General features: G+C 39.7%; 1 protein-coding gene across 2 annotated transcripts in view; it reads left to right on the forward strand.

Moving 5' to 3' along the window:
* Positions 1-20,803, forward strand: part of LOC139952856 (disks large homolog 5-like) — an 88,159-nt gene that overhangs the window by 49,159 nt on the left and 18,197 nt on the right. The window contains exons 1-3 of one of the 2 annotated variants that reach the window (XM_071952117.1): positions 16,010-16,283; positions 16,922-18,581; positions 20,465-20,603. In XM_071952117.1, the coding sequence (XP_071808218.1) occupies positions 16,010-16,283; positions 16,922-18,581; positions 20,465-20,603 (2,073 nt within the window). Of the gene's footprint in view, positions 1-16,009; positions 16,284-16,921; positions 18,582-20,464; positions 20,604-20,803 lie in introns of those variants that run through there. The other variant, XM_071952116.1, reaches the window with a different exon arrangement.

Here is a 20,803-nt window from a genome sequence, read left to right on the forward strand (position 1 = left end):
ACAAGCTAAATGTAAGCTAAAACACGCTTAGCTTTAAGAAGTGTGTATCTAACTAGCAGAAATTTAAGAGAAGTTCCACACAGCAGAATTGTTTATCAGTGTAAAAAAAATCATTATACGGTCACCATTAAAGTTTACCTAGAAAAAAGTCGCCTCATCCATAACAGCGAAAAACAAAAAGTTCAACCATAGTGTGGATCTCGTACCCAAGCACACTGACCCATTAGCTTATATACGCGTAAGACGCAGTTTGCGCCCAAACACCGCACCTGCGAGTAGTGTACAAACATGCCAATTAAAACGGTTAACGATCGGTCTTGTCTGCTGCTTGGATTGTCTTCGCATCCCCCTCTCCCTCGTTCAGATGCTACTATCTTTCACCTCTTGAGTTTGCAATCTACCCTGTTCTTTGATCTGATGCACCTGCTCTTCCAAAGATACATTTTCCTCGATCCTTCATCGTTCTCTGTGTTTTAAGGGCAGGTGTTGGAGTCAGTTTTGGTTGAATGAGTCGTATTAGAATAGGACCTTGAAGATTGGTTAGACTTTTAGTGGTCGACGTCGACCCGTGAATGATCGCCCACTGAGCATGCTGAACTTTCTATTTCTGAAATTGTTAGAATAGATGCGCTGTGAATATAATATTTGTTTTAAAGACACTGGACACTATTGGTAATTGTAAATGACCAGTCTTCTCACTTGGTGTATCTCAACATATGCATAAAGTAACAAACCTGCGAAAATTTGAGCTTAATTGGTTTTCGAAGTTGCGAGATAATAATGAATTAAAAAAACACCCTTGTCACACGAAGTTGTGTGCTTTCAGATGGTTGATTTCAAGACCTCAAATTCTAAATCAGAGGTCTCGAAATCAAATTCGTGGAAAATTACTTCTTTCTCGAAAACTACATCACTTCAGAGGGAGCTGTTTCTCACAATGTTTTATACTACCAACCTCTCCCCATTACTCGTAACCAAGTAAGCTTTCATGCTAATAATTATTTTGAGTAATACCAATAGTGTCCACTGCCTTTAAAGCATTGCCAAGCCAACACTCTGAGTAGAAGGCCCCTAGTCATTGTATTGTCTTGGTGCCTTTTGGAATGTTCTCGCGTTTCTTGCCCTTTGGAATGAATATTGTACAACCAAAACAAGAGTATATTGCAGTAAAAAAGATGAATACATTTTGTTTAAATTCTATAAAACCATGAATTTAATAAAGACTGAAACGCTATTTTCTGAGAAATGAAATTGTTCTGCTGAAAGAAAAAAACAAATGGCTTCTGATTGGGACCCCCTGAACAAAGATTTGACAAAATAGGAACACTGCCAAGATTAGGGCTAGACTAGATGGCTCAGTACTCTGAGCGTCATATGAACAGGATGAAAATAGTTCAGGGATTATTTTTTATGCAGAGCCCTAGTGAAGAGAGATTCGCAAACATTATAATGTAACTTTTTTTATGTGAAACCAGAGCATCTAAATTGACAATGATGTACAATGTATTTGAGCTGATGTCGAGTGCCGTTAGGAATATTTTTTTTATTGTTGACTTTTGACGAGCGAGGGGTCAGTCGTAGCACTCTTCACCGCACAACACACACCTGTCCCAACCTTGGCATCCTTTGCAATCAGGCCAAGGGTAATCCGACCCCGGTGACTTTCCTATTGTTACCCAACACACCCCTTGGCCATCCGATCTGGTCTATTTACAGTCCACTCATCAACTCGGATCTAGATCAAGACTGAAGAGCTAAGGCTCCGCCATTCACCTCTCTCTCTCTTTCGCTCTTTCTCAAGGAACGTGATATTACCTGAGTCCTGGACACCAAGGTGATAGCGCCGCGATGAGTCACCAGCTTTCACACTATGCTTTATTGACTGTGTCTTTTGTTTCACCGGTACTCCGCGTCCCTCTAGGTCGCTGGACGTTGCACACCTCGTAACATCATCCATTGATTTTTGTCCCATCTCGAAATCACTAAACAGCAAAGTGAATTTTTTTCAGATTTCAGATTTTTTTTTTTTTTTTTAGAGTGTCAGCGAAGAATATATTGGGACACTCTGTGTTACAAAGTGGATTTTTTCTTTCTTTTTTTTCTTATGATTTCTGATTTTTTTTTAAAGATTGCCAGCGAAGGATTCTTGCATCCTGCCGTCTTACAAATGTTAGTTATTGATTTGTCTCTCTCTCTCTCTGACGAGTGCTCTTGAAAAATTCCTTGAACTCTAGAACTCTCAAGATGACCAAAAAACCCTCATGAACGATTTCTGATACTGGTTTTTAATCTTGTTTGCCTTCACAGATTTTCAACTGAGCCTCTTTAATAAATTTGAATGTTTAAAATGTATCGAGTAGAAACAGGACAGAGTTGCCAACTCTCCCTGAATCTGCAGAAACTTCCCTGAAAATAAACAAATCCCGCAAGTCCATGTTTTGATGAGAAAACTTGGAAGTTTCCCTGATTGTGGAAATTGTGGAAAGCTTTTCCCTGTTATGCCGAATGTTTAATCTAAATATCTCCCTGATTGTTGGATAACATCTCCCAGATTGCAAGATGCAAATGACAGAACTCAAATTTATTGCTGGACCGCAGGCCCTGATGCCATCGACTCTACATGTAGCTCTGTCCCAGTTGACTGAGGAATAGACAAGCCTTGTGGTCATGTGTTTTTCAATTGAATTGGAAGTCAGAATTTCTATATTACGCCCCCCCCCCCCCCAAAAAAAAAGCTTTAAACCATAGTGAGCGTGATTATAGATTCGAACAACAACAAACCAAATTTCAAACCAAATTGATACCTCACCATGCAATGCCTTCAATCCCATACAACAAAAGTCAACCTACGAAAAAACAAACCACTTAACCAGTTATTTGTGTTTTTTATTATACACACTGGTCAAACAAACTGTACATTTTATACTTTCACAAGTGGTCGAACATCAGAGTCAACATCATTCTTTATGTCCCTGCCATTTATCTCATTGAAACCACTCAGCAATTTTATTTGCTGAAATAAACTAACTAGGTCCCCTTCCAATCCTACATTAATCATTAAAAAACAGCAATCCATATTGAGCTGGCCGGCCCACTTTGCCTGGTATCTCATCACCTGCTTAGCTGGTGCACATTCTTCCAACTCATTAAAACTAATCAATATATCTCTGTTTAGTTTCATGGGAATTTTTTTTTTAAAGAATAACCATTAATGAATGAATTAGTTAATTAATAATACAAAAATTGTAAGTTACAAATAAATAAAACCTTCATGACACTTTAATTTAAATTTTTGACGTCTTCATATTGAGGGACTTAAGTAACTGGGGTGATGCATTACCGAGGTCCATTTTAAGTAATTAAATTGTTACGAGAGGAATATTTTTTCGCGGAGTGAAAATTGTTTGTAGTTCACGCCAGGCGTTGCAATAAATTATTCTATTGGCTTATTATCCAAATGAAATGAAGCCCAATCGAAAGCTATGCTTTCATAAATATGTAGGCGGCACATTCAGCATATTTTTTATGAAAAGCAATTCCTTTGAGGACAAAGTATCGTGTTAGTCATTGTTGAAACAGAAATTGAAAACTCAGAATTCATATCTGGGGCAAAATTTTATGGAGAACAGAAGCAGAGAGAACAAATGCTCAGCATATTTTTCTGTAGAGCAAATATTTGCAGGGTACCTGTCACAAATGATATACAGCGCTTGGTAGTTTGGCTGGTAACCTTATTCTGATAAGCAACATTTTTGTGCTAAGCTGCTTTTTGTGTTTAAGCAGCTCTATGAAACTAAGCCCTGGGGTCGATTTCACAAAGAGTTAGGACTTTAGGACTAGTCTTAGGAGATATACAAAACGTGTGGCTAGTCCTAAGTTAGGACGAGTAACTCGTCCTAACTCGAGATAAGACAAGTCTTAACTCTTTGTGAAATCCACCCCTGGTCTTACTGTATAAATTAAAGTCTGGTCTAGGGGAAAAAAAGAGGTATATGCCCTGCAGTCTTGTGGGTAATCCCCTCAATTTAAGCCGTGATTAACCTAACTTGTGTTTGAATCATAGTACAGTCATCCATAAACATGTCAACTTATTCAATAACTGCTGCTTATATTTTTATTAACTTATAGTACATTTACGTGCCCACGTTAATGTTAGAAAAAAACCTATTATTTAATGCAAGAAGTGACGCTGCAATCATTACAGTCAAGATATACTGTTTTTCTAATCTTCCAGCCACACCAGCCACAAACCCTTTATTTTACACAAGAAAGGGATGCTCAAATCATTTGGGCCAAGATTTAATTATGTTATAATAAGAGATGTTAAATTTTCACCGGGGATAAAGATATATATTTTATTAACTTACAGTACATTTACAGCCACGTGAATGTCGGAAACAAACCCATTATTTTTTTCAAGAAGTGACACTCGAATCATTAGAGTCGAGATATACTGTTTTTATAAACTTACAGTACATTTACAGCTACGTAAATTTTGAAACCAACCTATTATTTTATGCAAGTAGTGACGCCTGAATCATTAGAGCCAAGATATACTGTTATTATAAACTTAAAGTACATTTACAGCCACCACGTGAATATTGGAATAAACCCATTATTATTTTAAGTGACGCTCTAATCATCAGAGTCAAGATATACTGTTAATAGTGGGTCAATCCATTACATTATTCCAGTAAGCTGGACCCCTCAACCCTCCCCCCTCCTCCTCCCCCCCCCCCTCCTCCTCCTCCCCATCACCATCCAGCCAGTGATGAATTCTCATTAAAACCCTACATGATAAACGTGTGTACACGTTCACCCAGTAATGGATCGATCCATTCAGATGACTGCTGCATCTGGAGCAAGCGAGGGTGCGTCACACTACTAGCTACCCAACGACCCACTAGGGAATTATCGTCAAGACTATGAGCAGCTACTCGTCCTAACCACGGACGCATTCGGAGAGGCTGCACACCTGAGTCGGACTTTATTGAAGTTCTTACGTCGTCGGATGCCATCGGTGGGGGATGGTTTAAGCTCCAGTCGGATAAGAGAGTCGGCCTGAGGATGCTGTGCATGGTCGAGCTACATTCATGAGCGCAGCGGCCCACCACAAACGTCTTAGACTCGTCAGAGACCCACTGGAGTTTACTGATTCATGTTTTTTTTTAGTGGTGGGGGTTTCGGCCGTTGCTTGGTAGATTTGTCGTCAGTTGTGTTGGTTGCTCGGGAGACATCTGAGTGAGCCCTTGAGAGGGTCTGGAGTCATGGGTTCGTAAAAAAACCAAAATATTTCTGTAGAAATGATGGTTAAATGCCTTTATGGTTGACTGAGTTAAATGCTTTTTAATGCTTTTAATTGTACTTTGAGAGGTATATTGATTTTATTTTTATTTTATTTTTTTTACAATTTTTTTTCAATTTTGTTTATAGATAGTTTATGTTCTTTAGAGAACTGTCTTGCTTTATATTCTACTACCTCATAGTAGATTTTCGGAAATCAGGAGACTTCTTAGTTCTGTTTCAAAGACAGCTGATCCAAACTTAAACCAGAAACTCACTTTGTTTTCTAAAAAAATTTGGAGATTTTCCTTGTTTTTATTTATTTATTTATCTATTGGTTGTTTTTTGGTTTTTGGTTTTTTTTTTGGTAGGGTTCAGCAGTATTTGCTTATTTATTTACTACTATCGTGAACAGAATTTGAAGGCTGAATCAAATTTCACTGCATGCAATGCAATGAATTTCTGCCTGTAGGAGTAGCTATAAATATATTGGACGTGAGTTACTGTTGCTGCACTATAGTACACACATTTGTGATACGATGAACCATCCATGTGCACCTTAATTACATATTGATTGGTATTTAAATTTCAGCCATGGTTTAAATAAATTATACACACAGCGGACCTTTGTTACTGTGCGTATGAAATGATTTACATGATAGACCTCGATTAAAAAAAAGCGCCGTCCAGTTATAATTGCTACCCATACGTCCAGCACTCTCCTGAAATTTGTGTTATGTAACATTCGCCACTTAAGAAATTGACATTAATTATGTATTAACACTGAATGACCTTTTGGAGTTGGAAATTTATATTCATGAGGGAGGTATCTTAATCAAAAGGTAATTAAAGGGAGAAACATGTAATATATACAGCATTAATAAGCAAGGCTGGACAAATTTAACAAGGCTGGATGTTTTGCAACCAGTACAGGATTTGTTACTTGAAGTTTTAAATAAAAAATAATAATTGTGAATCATTTCACTTTGAATTAATGTGGTTAATACAGGAATACAAGGCCTGATAACCGCTCGGTGATATTGTATCTTGAAAACGCGGCCATATCTTAAAAATATTAAATTTTCTGCAGGTTAGTTTTACTGGATAAAAAACATGGGGATACTCTCCCTTTAAAGCCATTGGACACTTTCGGTAAACAGTATTGTCCAAAGGCCCATACTTTGTGTATCACAACTTATATCAAAATAACAAACCTGTGAAAATTTAGGCTCAATCGGTCATCGGAGTCAGGAGAAAATAACTGGAAAACCCACCCTTGTTTCCGCACGTTTGGCCATGTCATGACATGTGTTTAAAATAAATCCGTAATTCTCGCTATCGAGAATTTATATTGTCTTAATGTTTTCTCAAAAAGTAAAGCATTTCATGGAACAATATTTCAAGAGAAGTCTTTTACCATTACCTTCTGTAAACCCTGTAAGTTATTTGTAAATCTGTGATTTTTTTTTGATTTTTTTTCTGCTCCGAAAGTGTATAATGGCTTTAAACTATGTGCAATCAGTTTCCTCCTAAAATCTCCCTGGCGTAAAACATGGATAATAAGTGACACCCAAAGAAATACCTCCACATGACCCATTTCTGGCAGCCTGTTGGGCACGTTTGCAAGTATTTCCTTTCATGCTATGACATTACCTGGCAAGTAGCTCACAATACTCCCCGGATTGGATTTCAACTGCAGAGTAAGACCACTGTATCGCATTTTGGGGAGTGAAAGATTTTCAAAGGAACAATGCTCAAGGCGTCAAACACTTTTTTTTTTGGAGGGGGGGCGGTTGGTGGAGATGTTGGAATAAAGTCATGCTTCAAAGACACTGGACACTATTGGTAATTGTCAAAGACTAGTCTTCACAGTTGGTGTATCTCAACATACTGTATGCATAAAATAACAATCCTGTGAAAATTTGAGCTCAATCGGTCGTTGAAGTTGCGAGATAATAATGAAAGAAAAAAACACCCTTGTCACACGAAGTTGTGTTCTTTCAGATGCTTGATTTCATTCGAGACCTCAAGTTCTAAACCTGAGGTCTCGAAATCAAATTCATGGAAAATTACTACTTTCTGGAAAACTACGTCACTTCAGAGGGAGCTGTTTCTCACAGTGTTTTATACTGTCAACCTCTCCCCATTACTCGTAATCAAGAAAGGTTTTATGGTAATAGTTATTTTGATTAATAACCAATAGTGTCCACTACCTTTAACCAAATAAAAGGCCATTCGGGGGGGGGGGGGGGGGGGTGTTTTTTTCGTGTTTTATTTTTAATATGGAAAACTAATATACATTAATAATCCTCGTTTACTCATAAAAAAAAATGAAGCAAACCAATTCAGTAATTGAGTGTTTGTTTTGAAAACGGCTACATTGGAAATAAAAATAACAAGCGCATACAATTTCTTCACATGAGAACCCTCAACATTTGAAAATAAATGTTCAATGCTTTCAAGTACGTGTCTAGGACCACATTGCGCTGGTAATAACTTTCATTAATTTTGTGTTAGGAGCTGATAATCAATCAATATGAAATATTAAACATGTCTGGGCAGCAGCTGTGTTTTAATTGCTTTTCATTTTTAATCGGACCAATGTTCATGAACTTTATTAAGAAACGGCGGAGAGTTTTCACCTTCCGGTGAACGCTAATGTCAGATATATTGTTTTTATTCATTTGTTAATTAAAAGTTCATTACAGTGTTGCTTGGAACGATGTACATATAGAAGTAGAGAGATGTTATGAAAAAAGCACTAGACTGCAGGACTTGTTTGGTTGCGGGGTTAAAGGGAAGGTACACGTTTGGTAATTACTTAAAACAAACATTAAGTTAAAAACTGACTTGGTAACAAGCATTGGAGAGCTGTTGATAGTATAAACATTGAAACGGCTCCCTCTGAAGTAACATAGTTTTTGAGAAAAAGGTAATTTCTCACTAAAATATTAAAAGACTTCTAGCTAGAAGTCTTTTATTCCTATCTGAAAGCACACAAATTCGTCCAACAAGGGTGTTTTTTCTTTCATCATTTTCTTGCAACTTCGATGACCAATTGAGCCCAAATTTTCACAGGCTTGTTATTTTATGGTTATGATGGGATACACCAAGTGAGAACACTGGTCTTTGACAATTACCAAACGTGTACAGTGCCTTTTAACACTAGACTGTAGGACTTGTTTGGTTATACACACAACTCGTTCTCACTATGTTCTGAAAAATGTAGTCTTGGTGCAAGACGTTGTTATTCAAACTATCACTCAACTATCGTAATCCCCTGCCTGTTCCCTTCTCGGGGCACATTACCATTACCATAGACCTTTTTCGCAAATACTGGGGCGCGCGCGTAAAGCTTGGAATTAGGTGCATTGTGGTCTAGCTGGTGATCAAATTTGATCGAATTTGATCCTTATTTATCCCAACATGCACCTCATTCAACAGTCTGCGCTTGCGCAATGGTATTTGCGCAATGGTATTTGCGCAATGGTATTTGCGCAATGGTATTTGCGCAATGGTATTTGCGAAAAGGTCTATGGGGTTATAAAGACTAGGCTGCAGGACTTGTTCGGTTGTTGGGTTAACTGCTAGGCTAGAGGATTTGGGGTTAACGTCTTAGTGCTAACATTTCTACACTCAGGCCATTGGCCAAGTATTCTATTACTGTGTTTTTTACTTTAGACTTGCTCTTTTACATTTAACGTAACCTACATTTTATCGTGATCAAATTAGTATTCAAGTCTCGCTCTGCGTCAAGTTGATACAAGCACCAATTATCCCGAGCAATTCTTCCTTCCATGCTTTTAATTGAGGTAGTAATGTCCGATCGTGCTAAATTGGCCATGAGGTACTTTTTTTTATAAAACGTTGTTGCAAGTTTGCGACGACATGGCGTATGTGCTTCGTGTGAAATCAGGCAAAGCCGTTTAAAGCAGAAAATGGAAGTTGAGGGAGCTGCTTTACTTTCAGTCTGTGTTTTTAAAAGAGACACATTGCCTTTGACACATTAGTTATGGAAAGAATTTATATATGAAGTGCTTAAAAGTCGAATAATATAATGATTCACACAAATATGCCCTGCAATCCGGTGGTTTTCTTTTCGTTATTTTCCCCCAATTTATCTCTCTTTTATTTTTTGCTGGAGTGTACATTTTTTGTTCTTCATTGTCTGGCGCTCAAGTCTACCTGCATGGTTACTGAAAAATGCAGTGAGGTGATTTCGTTGCTATGGCTACCCTGTAAACATTGTTACCATATTCTGCTTTTTGCGATATTATGTATAATTACTGTATGGGACCAAGCTTTATTTGAAGAGGCGTCAATACGTTTTTGGTGGGGGAGTAAATTAGCTAATGGTGCATTCTTAATTAATGTTGACACAGTGGCGGTTGATATGGTTGACTCGTTATGTTTCAGGGCGTGAGGGAAATGAAATTTGAGGGGGGATGGTCCACCCAACCAAAACAAGCCCATTATTCCTACATCGTGTATTACATGTCGTGCCCCCTAGGGCAGGGGAAGTGGCAGGGTTCTGCCCATGATTCTTCTAGTGGTGGAACAAATGTTTCCCTGGAAACCATTGCCAGATGGATCAGTTACATGGTTGATAAGATCATATAAATAGATTCAAATCAAAGAAGTGCTCAAAATTAATGCCTTTGAAGGCTTCGGATACCGTTTTTACTGGTAAATATCCCCCCCCCCCAAAAAAAAAAAAAAGAAAAAAAAGAACAGCAACAAAAATTGCATTGTTAATTTCTTCTATTCTAAAGTAGAGTGAGGGAGGCATCAGTAAATAAAATCGGTAATTTCTACAATTTTATTTAATGTTTAATGCCAGACTCTATAATGTAACCACTTTTGAATTAGAAACACAATAATTTAATATGCAATTCTTTTTGGGGACATCTGTAGGGTTATTATTATTTTCATGTATTTTCCACAATTTAATTTAAATTTTATTGCCAGTTTTGAAAATTCTGAGAGAGAGAGAGAGAGAGAGAGAGAGAGAGAGAGAGAGAGAGTGTGTCTTACACGGACAGACAACACGGCACAATTTTGTTGTGGAAGTGTTTTCTGCTATCGTCTGTCAGTAATTATAATTTCTGGATCCCAGTTTTTAATGGAACTGGAGGAAGGGGGAGGAAATAATAACAACTGGATTTGCATCGAGCGGTAACAACTGAGCACAGTAGGGGAGCAGGTGATGCTTTGTTCAGGGAGAGAAAAAGGGGCGATTATTGGGTGAGATTCGGCTGTAATGGGAACCTGAAATAACGCCCTGTAGTGGATGGGTGGAAAGAACGATACAGTAATGAGCTCCGGGTGGTCTGGATTACTGTAGGGAACCGATGAGGCGATGGGCACCGGTTGGTGGAGAGCTTTCATTATTGATGTGGGGGGGGGGGGTGGGTTTGCTGGCGTTGGGCCATGAAGGATTTCGACCGAGTGGGCCCTTTTTGATTTTGGAGTGCAGGGAAATGGTTTCAGTGAAAAGCATTGAGGGAAAACTGATTTGCATGGATTGATTTTTTTTTTAATGGGACGGTGGTACTGTGTTTAAGGGACACCATTTTAAAGGGAACTGTTTGGTTGTTTTAATCTCATACAAATGTATACAATTAAACTAAAATTTGACTCATTATTTTGGGAATAGTAGTATTTGAGAAACTGATTTCCTGTTCCATTATATTTCATTTCGTTTATGTTTTATTCACTTATGTTGCATTAGGGAATCTGTGATTCATTTTGTAAAATCTGTTTATTATTATTCTTATAAATCACGTACATATTTTTTTCTTCATATTTTTATCTGTGGTTTTTTAAGACAAGTTTCATCCATTATTCAGCATCATCTTTCTGACTCCTTTCAATTTGCATAATTAATTAAATCAGGCTTTGATATTTAATGTAGAAATCTACTCCATAAATATTATCGAAGCAAGTCGCGAATTGAAGAATAACAAATTCAGGGATAAGGTAGAACCCCCAAAGGACTTACGCTAAATATCTCTGGAGTGTCAGAACACGACTGACTCACTGTATAAACAATAGAGGACAGTAGTCCCTATCCGTTAGTTAAACACGTTCACTTTTATTATTGTAAAACTGGCTAGATGGTCCAAAGACTGAACTGTCTTAGGCCCAATTTGTATGACTCTGCTTACTCTGAAACTCTGTGCTTATGACTTATGCGACACACAATTTTGTGCTTTACAGGGAACCATAAGCTCATAATTTCGCGGTAAGCAGAGCCATGAAATTGGGAGGGTTTACTGAAAGAGTTCATTCGTTAGGGATTTAAGATTTTCCAACTGCTAAAGCACAATGTTTGAGATTTCCATCGTCCAAAGCAAGACTGCATGAATATTTCTCACTCAAGCACTAGAAATGCAAAAGTATTTTCTGAAGAAATCCATGCATTATTTTAATGGGTTTTCTTTAAGGTCACTGGACTTATCTGTGGTCAACGTTTCAGAACTTTTACAAATTACTCAATCACCAACCACGGCACGACTATATTCCCCATCAATCAGATGCGGGCCGTGATCAAATTTTTATCTTTCGCACGCGTCGATAAATATGGATTTCGGGGGAGACCCCCCACGGTAATAACAATAAGAAGATGAAGAAGACTGGAGCAGTGATTGTCACGGAGGATGGCCTCGTTGAGGTTTATGAGTCATCGGCAGGACTCGACCATGCCTCCCTAACGACCAATGAAGGATCCCGGTGGTAGGATGAAAAGGGGGGGGGGGAAGAAGACAAAACCATGAGCAATTCTTGGGTTTTCTTCTTTGGCACGGGGAAGAAATTTAATATGTGGGACCTGGGAATTAGTAATTCAAGCACACGGTGGTGGTGTCCATGGAGAGTATAGGAACTTTTGTATTTTGTTGGGGTCCATGTGTACTGGCCACACAATAACATTGCCGTTGGGATTTTGAACGTGTTTGCCTGTTTTTATGAGCAGGGTTCGGCTAGAGCCTGAGTCATATTGGAGGAGTGGATTGGAATTACTCTCTCTCTCTCTCAGAATTTTTTCTGAACGTGATATTTAAAAATTTAATTTAATTGTAGAAAATACATGAAAAGAATAAACTTCTTGAAATTTAATGTTCTGTTTCTTGATAACTCGGCCCAATTTCATTAAGCTGCAGAGAATATTGCTTCACTTTTGTTTTCTGCTAAGCAAAACTAAGCAGGAAACCAGTTACATTTTCTATGTGAAATGGTATTTTAGCTGGTAACCTTATTCTGGTAAGCGTAATTATGTGGTGCTTAGCAGTTGTTTTGTTGATTAAGCAGCTCCATGAAATTGGGCTTTTTGTGCAGAAATGCTTCTCAGATTGATTGTTTTTTAAAAAAAATCTCTAAAACCATCTTTGAATGGGAATCACTTCGCAAATTGTTTCACATTAACAACAACTGCAGTGCTTCTGCTTCGTTTTTGAAAGGGCAAGGGCACCAAGGCATTTTCTTCTTGGTAAAGGGTACCCTATGAGGAAATTGCCAATTTTGTCTTGTACATTTCAAGGGCACCAATCCAATGACCAGGGGGCACAGAGGCAATCGTCTTCATTGCCTCCTTGAAGTATCAGTACTGTTCTTACCGAGTCAATTTTTAGGGTTGTTAAGTTTTTGAGTAGTTATGGAAGGTATGACACTCCCTGGTTCCAATCCACATGTTATCTTATTTTTATCTTATTCTTGATATGAGAGTGCCAAGAGAGAGGAGTCAGTCAGTGATAAAATTCATGAATGGAGACCCAGCCCACCGTGACCCCAGCGACCCCACTGTGACCCCCAGCGACCCCCAAACTCAATAGGGACTTCCGATTGGTTGTTGTAAAGGGGGGACCTAATTGGTGTACTTTTTGCTATCAAAGAAATGCTCATTTGGGTGGGGGGTTTGGCTTTTTCACAGATATAGTATGGGTTTCTTTTTTTTTGTTTTTTTTTTGTGTATACTTAGCAAGTCTGTTTTCAATCATATGTTTGCAACTCTATGAAGATTCATAAAACTGCTTATCATTGAAAATCTTTTGCGACAAATTTTCTTGAGAAAATAGAATTAGCTGCTGCAAACTGCTTAAGAATATCTTTATTGAGAAAATAGAATTGCCTTTTGCAAACCACGTAATAAAAACTGTCTTGAGTAAATAGAAAGGGCTGTTGCAAACTGCATAAGAAAATCTTTCTTAAGAAAATACAATTAGCTGAGCTGCAAACTGCGTAAGAAAATCTTTCTGTTTTAGGCATCTGAATGCACACAAATTTGTTCTTCTTTCACTATCTTTTGCAACTCGATGACCAATTGAGTCCAATTTTTCACACATTTTTTGTTTTATGCATATATGTTGGAATATTTCCAAGTGAGAATACTGGTCTTTGACAATTTACCAAACGTTTCCAGTGCCTTTAAATAGAGCCATCAAACTGGTCCCAACTCTATGAAATTGGACCCAGATGGACTTGTACATGTACATGTATTAGGATTGAATTGTGCTCCTGCATCAGGAACATATGTCAAACAAATTTGTTTTGAGATTTAGGTCAAGTTCGCAGACAGGGATTTTTTTTCCAGGTCTTCTTCCGGTTTTGTTTGATGATTGGTTCTCACGGTCTTTTGACACAATGTGCCTTTCACTTTATGGCTGGTAAGACTTTTAAATGCACATGGCAGCCGGTCTGTTTCTTACAGGCAGTGGACACTGTTGGTAATAACTCAAAATAATAATTATCATAAAGCCTTACTTGATTACGAGTAATGGGGAGAGGTTGAAAGTATAAAGCATTGTGAGAAACAGCTCCCTCTGAAGTAATGTAGTTTTTGAGATATAAGTTATTTTCCACAAATTTGATTTCGAGACCTCAGATTAAGAATTTGAGGTCTCGAAATCAAGCATCTGAAAGCACACAACTTCGTGTGACAAGGGAGTTTTTTTCTTTCATTATTATCTCGCAACTTCGACGACCGATTGAGCTCAAATTTTAACAGCTTTGTTATTTTATGTATATGATGAGATACACCAACTGTGAAGAGTTAGTCTTTGACAATTACCAATAGTGTCCACTGTCTTTAACTCAGAAATCTGAAACTGCTCTGCTGAACATAGCGAAAAGGACCAGGGCCTAATTTCCTTACACATCGTTGGGTAAGGGTAAAACTAAAGAAGACAAATTTATCCCTGGCGCAATAATCACAGTAATTAAGTAATTCATATAATGTTGTATGGTAACCTGTTTTGTTAAGCAATACTTTTATGTGCTCAGCAAGTTTTTGTGTTTACAGGCTTTATGAAATTGGACCCCAGGCCACTTTTTTCTAGATGGTTTGCTTTAATTGTATTTCATTTATTAAATGCAAATATTTTTTACACGATGTCCTGATGCTGCCTGTGAATTTTCCCTCGCTTGTACCATGTCACTTTGATAAAGTCGTTAAAGGGTGTCAGCGAATCAGATTCGGTTCGCACTGATTGTCTTGACCGGAAATGTTGCCATTATATCATTGTACAAAAAAAAAACATCACAAGGTTTTGTCATGTCAGTAAGTGTAGTCTGGTTTATGGATTCTACTGACAGATTGTAACCATTTGGTTATGTCGTTTGGATTTTGTACTACTGTACCTTACTTCAAAGTCTAGAGATTTTTTCATGTATTTTTTTTTTTAGTGAGTTGAGGTTTCTCACAATCATAAGTCTAGAATTTTTTTTTTTTTAACATGTTCTTTTTTTTTTTTTTTTTAGTTGAGGTTTCCCACAATCGTTATAATCCCCCACCCAAAGGGAATAGAAACGCTAGCTTTTTTTATCAGCAGGGCATATCAGTGTCTCATCCGGTGATGACATGTTAAAATGAAGCTGTACAGAAACTTCTTTATTACACTCAGGATGTTTTTTCTTCCTGGGACAAAGATAAGATCACCCCAAGCTTGGTCAGATCTGCAAATGTTGTGCTCTCTGAGAAAAGACGTTTACCCAGGGCAGTGATCGGAGAGGCTTTCAGTTGTTTTGTATCGTGGGATGTTTCTTCTGTGGAATGGAGACTTTGGTAAGGGTTGCCAATGCCGTCGATAGTTGCCGATAGTTGATTCAATCTGATTGAGTGATATGAAATTCTATGAAGTCTTCCTACGTGTGTTTTGAAAGTCTGTCAATAGCAGGAATAGCAATGGGCAGTCAGGGTTTGCGCTTGAGCTTTAAAAAAAAAAAAAAAAAAAACACTGGGCTAGCAGTAAACTGTGTGTTTTAGTTACCCCAGGAAGTTTTAGTGGCGGAAATTTCATAAAAGTCTCTCTTATTCATCTTTAGGATGTCTCAAAATTTCCCTTTTAGTTTTTTTTTAGCATTAATTTGTTTTTTTATTTACTTTCTAATTTTTGTCAACTTAACAGTTCCCAACTGTTGAATATTTCCTATTTACATTTAGGTGTCAGTTTGAATGTAGACAGTCTCCAGGTTACTTTGATTAAATTTAACAGCTCTTCCAAACAGTTTTGTCTGGGTGTCAGAGGTCACCGAGTAGGTGTCAAAGGTCACCAAGATAGTGTATTGTAAAATCACTGGGTTTTCTCTTTAAATCAAGGAGGACCATCCTATCTTAGATTAGTCGAGGAGAAGTCCTGAGGACGCACGTCTGGCAACATTTTCCATCGGAACAATCATGATATTTCGTCTGAGTGAGATATTTCTGAGGTATTTTGTCTGATTGGCGTCAAACATGTCGGATCAGGTAGCAGCTAAGACTTGCGTCGACCCACCGCCTTGCCCTGCCCTGACTTTTTCAAATCCTTGGGCTCTTTGCCTCGCCAACTCCGCCATGAGAAGGGACTCAAAGTCCTCCGCTAAGAAGAAGGACAAAGCTGAAGCGAGCTCGCCAAACTCTTCTCCGTTGAGAACCTGGCGCGGAAAGCTGGGACTTGTCAAACTTTTTCTACGTAAGGCGCAGCCGTTTTATTATCTTGAGCTCACTGGAGATTTTGTCAGTCTGTCGGGTAAGTTTCCAGCTGTCTGTTCGTCCCTTTGTTGGTGTTTTTTCTCTCTTTGTTTTCAGTGATTACTTGACTGTTAATCTCTTGTTAAACTGGTCCTACGTAAGGCCCAGCCACTTTATTATCTGGAGCACATCGGAAACTTTGTCAGTCTGTCTGTTCCTCTACTTATTGATAATGTGTTTGTTTGTCTCTGTTCTCAGTGATTCCTATACTGTTTTTTCGTGAACATTGTACTTTCCTACAAACTAACATCCCAAAATCTTCCAATTTCCACTCCGCAGGTTTGTAATATTAAGTTGAGTAGTCTTACAAGGACCCAATTTCATAGAGATGCTTAAGCACAATAATTTCTGAAATTTTTTCTGCTTAGCAAGAATGAGCAGGATACCAGCCATATACAGTACATGTTACACAGTGTTGTGGCTGGTAATCTTATTCTCATCATCATCAGGTTGAGCTTGCTCGGCTTAAAACCGATGATTGACTTCCAAACAATCACAGGTCGACTAAAAGTGCACATTTGAATTTCCTCAAAGTTGTCAAGCTGTCTCTTGACTTGTGGAAAATGAGTTTTTAACAAGGAGGCTGGATTATGTAATTAATTGAAACTAAATTAAATTTTGATGATTTGTTTGCAGGTCCGAGGCTGCTGCTTCCTTCGGGCCAACAAAATGGCCACGGCGCTGGAAACAGATCCCTTGAGTTCTTCAAACAGGAGCTCGGCATGAAGCACTTGGAAGAGAACAGCGAGAGATCCTCTCCGACTTCCTCCCATGTCAGGTCGGACAATGAGGTTGCCATGGTGTTAAAAGGAGGCGAGCATGGCCCTGGGACGGAGGAGCGTTGCCATCATCGGAGCCACAGGAACTATGAGCAGCTCAGGGGAGAGTGTAAGAAAGCCATTATGCAGCTGGAGCTTCTCAAGAGGCAGCATTCGGACGTGGTGGAGAAGTGCGACCAGGCCATCAAGGAAGCGGAGTACTACAAGAACAAGTATCGAGGCTCGACCGACACCTCCGACCAGCTCCGGATGGAGTTCCAGACTAAGCTGAGGGAGTATGCTGAGCTGCGCGCCGACTGGGATCAAGCGAAGGGGGAGATCATTGACTTGAGACGAACTCATGAGGACGACATGAATGAGCTGTCGGAACTCCGGGTTCAGAACCGGGAGGTGATGAACCAGCGTGGCTCGTCGGAAGTCCTGAACAAGATGTACGACACCGCATGGGATAAGTACGAAGGCTTGAGGCGAGAGTATGAAGTGTTGAAACAGAGGAACGCTGACTTGACGTCTGCGCAGAGTGTTTCAAACTTCAGCATCGAGAGGATGGAGGAAGACTTGAAGAGGTTAAAGGGACAGGTGGAGACCGCGTACGCGGAGCGGGATCAGGTTCATACGGAGCGTAATGCGCTAAAGCAGCAGTGCACGGCGGTTATCCGGAAGTACGATAATGTCCTACGGGAGATGGACGAGACTTTACAGAGCAAACAGCTCGCTAATCAGAAGTACGAGAAGAGCCAACGGGAACTGAGTCACATGAAACACATCAAGCACGAGATGGAGAAGGAACTGAAGCGCGTGTCGGAGGAGCGTAATGCGGCGGTGCGCGAGTACACGTTGGTGATGAGCGAACGCGACGACGTGCATAAGGAGATGGAGAAGCTGCAAGAGGAAGCCCAGACGGAAGGCTCCCGCCGGAGGACCATCGAGGAGAAATACAAGAACATCTTAGCCATCAATGATGCCCTGAAGGGAAAGATGTATGTGATGAGCAAAGAGCGGGATCACGCCCTAAGGGAATACAATGAACTGAGCGACCGCTATCGAGACATCATCAACAACACGGCGTTGGCACAGAAAGAGCGCGACAAAGCCCTCTTTGAGTTTGATAAATTCAAAGATGAGCGAGACGTCGCCAGGATGGAACGCACGGAAGCCTTGGACCAACGGGACAAGCTTCTCCAGCAGTGCTACGACGCTGTCCAACAACAGAAATCCATCAGCTACGACTACGACCTGGCCAACCGGGAAGCCGAGGTCCTCCGCCGAAATCTTGACACCGCTGAGAAAGAGCTGAAGGAGGTGCAGTCTGAGACGGATGACGCCAAGCGCCAGCGAGACCGCGCCTTCCAGGAGAGGGTCAAGATCATGATGGAGAGGGAGAGCATTCGGACTTTGTGCGATAAACTCCGGCGAGAGCGTGACAGGGCGGTCAGTGACTTTGCAGAGGCCCTGCGGAATCTCGACGATGTCAAGAGGCAACGAAACGATGCTGCCAAGCAGCTCAAGGAAACGAAGTAAGTACATTTTGTCAGTTCTCATTTTTCTTTTAAGGAGATTGGTTTTCCTTCCTCAAAGTTTTTTTTATATACAATTTTATTAAAACAGTTTTTTTCCCCCTGTTTTTTTGCTGTACAATGCATTAGTTTAAAAAAGACAAATATCAAGGTGTTTTTACAAACCCCCCCAAAAAAGAGAAAAAACACAAACAACATTTACAACAACAACAAAACAAAAACATTATCAGGGACATTTTGTTTTTGTAAAGTTTCACATGCTCATTTTTTTTTGTGGAGGGCAGGTTGACGGAGAAACACATTGGAGATGATTTGCAGACTTTCATTTAACATCAGAGGAAAATCTTTCTGTTTTTTTTTATTTAATTTTGTGAAGTATCTGATTCTGTTTGTATAGATTGAATGATTGTGATATGAAAACCAAATGTACACCGTGACACATAAAATCGCCAAAGTTCATCTTCCACAATCAAACACAAGACGATGATTTAATGTACAAAAAGCGCCCTTGAGACTCTCCAGCTCATTGAACCATAGCGTGACAAACAAAAACCACACCATTGAGTCTCTCTGGTTGATCTAGCGAGTCTCGCATTACTGCACCCACAAACACAATTCATTCCTTCACTGGAAAATACCCCAACAGATGTCAACCCCCCCCCCTTCCTCTGATGTTAAATGAGCCAATGAATTGAGAAAATATGCTAAAAAGATCGGCAGGCTCCGTTGTGCCTCGGCGAGCGTGAAAAAAAAAAAAGGAGCTTCTATGAAATGTGAGAAGTTAGATTGATGATGGAGAACTTTGGTGAAGATTTCACATGGTTTTTATCTTTAAGACAAAGTAACATTGATGTTATTGTAGTCAGACGTTCTGATACTTTTAATGACTGTTTTGGTTCTGTGTCTTTAAATCTGACCGAGGACTTGACACTTGATGTCGGTGTTCAAAGTTCTGCATGTTGCCTTTTTGCAAACATTACATCATCGTTGTTAAAATGGCAGCAAGCACAAATTGCCTCACTGAAGATTCGCACAGATAGCCACAAATGCATTTCTGTGGTGCAGGAGTGATTTGAAGGCAATTGCCTCCATGCTCCCAGCCGTCGATTTCACAAAACTGTTCCTAACTTAGGTTATGACGTAGGACGACTACCAACCCTGCAATGTAGCATGCAGGCCTTAAGATTAATCCTAAGTTAACTCATCCTAACTCGAGATAAGACAAGTCCTCACGCTTTGTGAAATCGACGGCTGGTCATTGCATTGGTGCCCTTGAAATGCTCCAATAAGAAATTGACAATTCCTCAGGGGTGCCCTTTACCCGGGAGAAAATGCCTTGGTGCCCTTGCCCTTCAAGAATGAGACATACAGGCGTGATGGTGTTGTATGTTCTGTGTGTGTATTAATTATACACACTGTACACATGATATAATCCCATCCAAATCCCTGTAATTGAGAATGTCAATTTCATGCATGAGTTTGTAAGCAGCTCTCATTCTCCCCAAATGCAATTTTCTGCTTGAACCGTCCAAATAGTAACTGGGGGTTTACAATGTGGGGTCGTTTCATGGCTCTGCTTACTGTAAGCAAAGGATCGACGCTTGCGGAAACAGGGAATTCTGTGCTTACGTCAAGCGTAGTTCATGGGTTAGCGGGAAACTTTGGTTTGTGTGCAAGCATACACCACAATACAAGGCATTCTACACTAACACAGCTAGTGCAGAAGTTTGACGCTTGCATGTAAGCGGAGAATGGTGATCGTGGGACAGAATTTGGCAGTAAACAAAGCGATGAAATTGGGCTCATCACTAGGCTGTTTTTCTTGATTCAACCCCAAAATAGTAATGTTGAACTTATATTACTAAAATCTGTTCCTGTCCTAGGGAGAAGATGCAGAAGCAGACGGAGAAAGAGATGCATGCTGGGATGAAGAAGCTCATCCTCCATCACAGCCACGACTCGGCCATCGATGCCGACTCGCAGGAGTGGGAGACGGAGACGGTTGCCATAGAAACAGAGCAGGTGGGTACAGACGCATCCCCAACGGTTCAAACAATCGGTGTGAAAACCAGGGACCACTTTCATAGAGTTGCCTCAGGATGAGGTGCAATCAGAGTGAAGCATCTTGCTCAAGGACACAAGGTTTTATGATCGGGATTTGAACCCGCATCCCGATGACTTAACCATTTTTTCCGAAACAACTCGGCCATGACACCCATATG

Source organism: Asterias amurensis, chromosome 21, assembly GCF_032118995.1.
Source record: "Asterias amurensis chromosome 21, ASM3211899v1".
In the NCBI taxonomy this organism is placed as follows: Eukaryota; Metazoa; Echinodermata; class Asteroidea; order Forcipulatida; family Asteriidae; genus Asterias; species Asterias amurensis.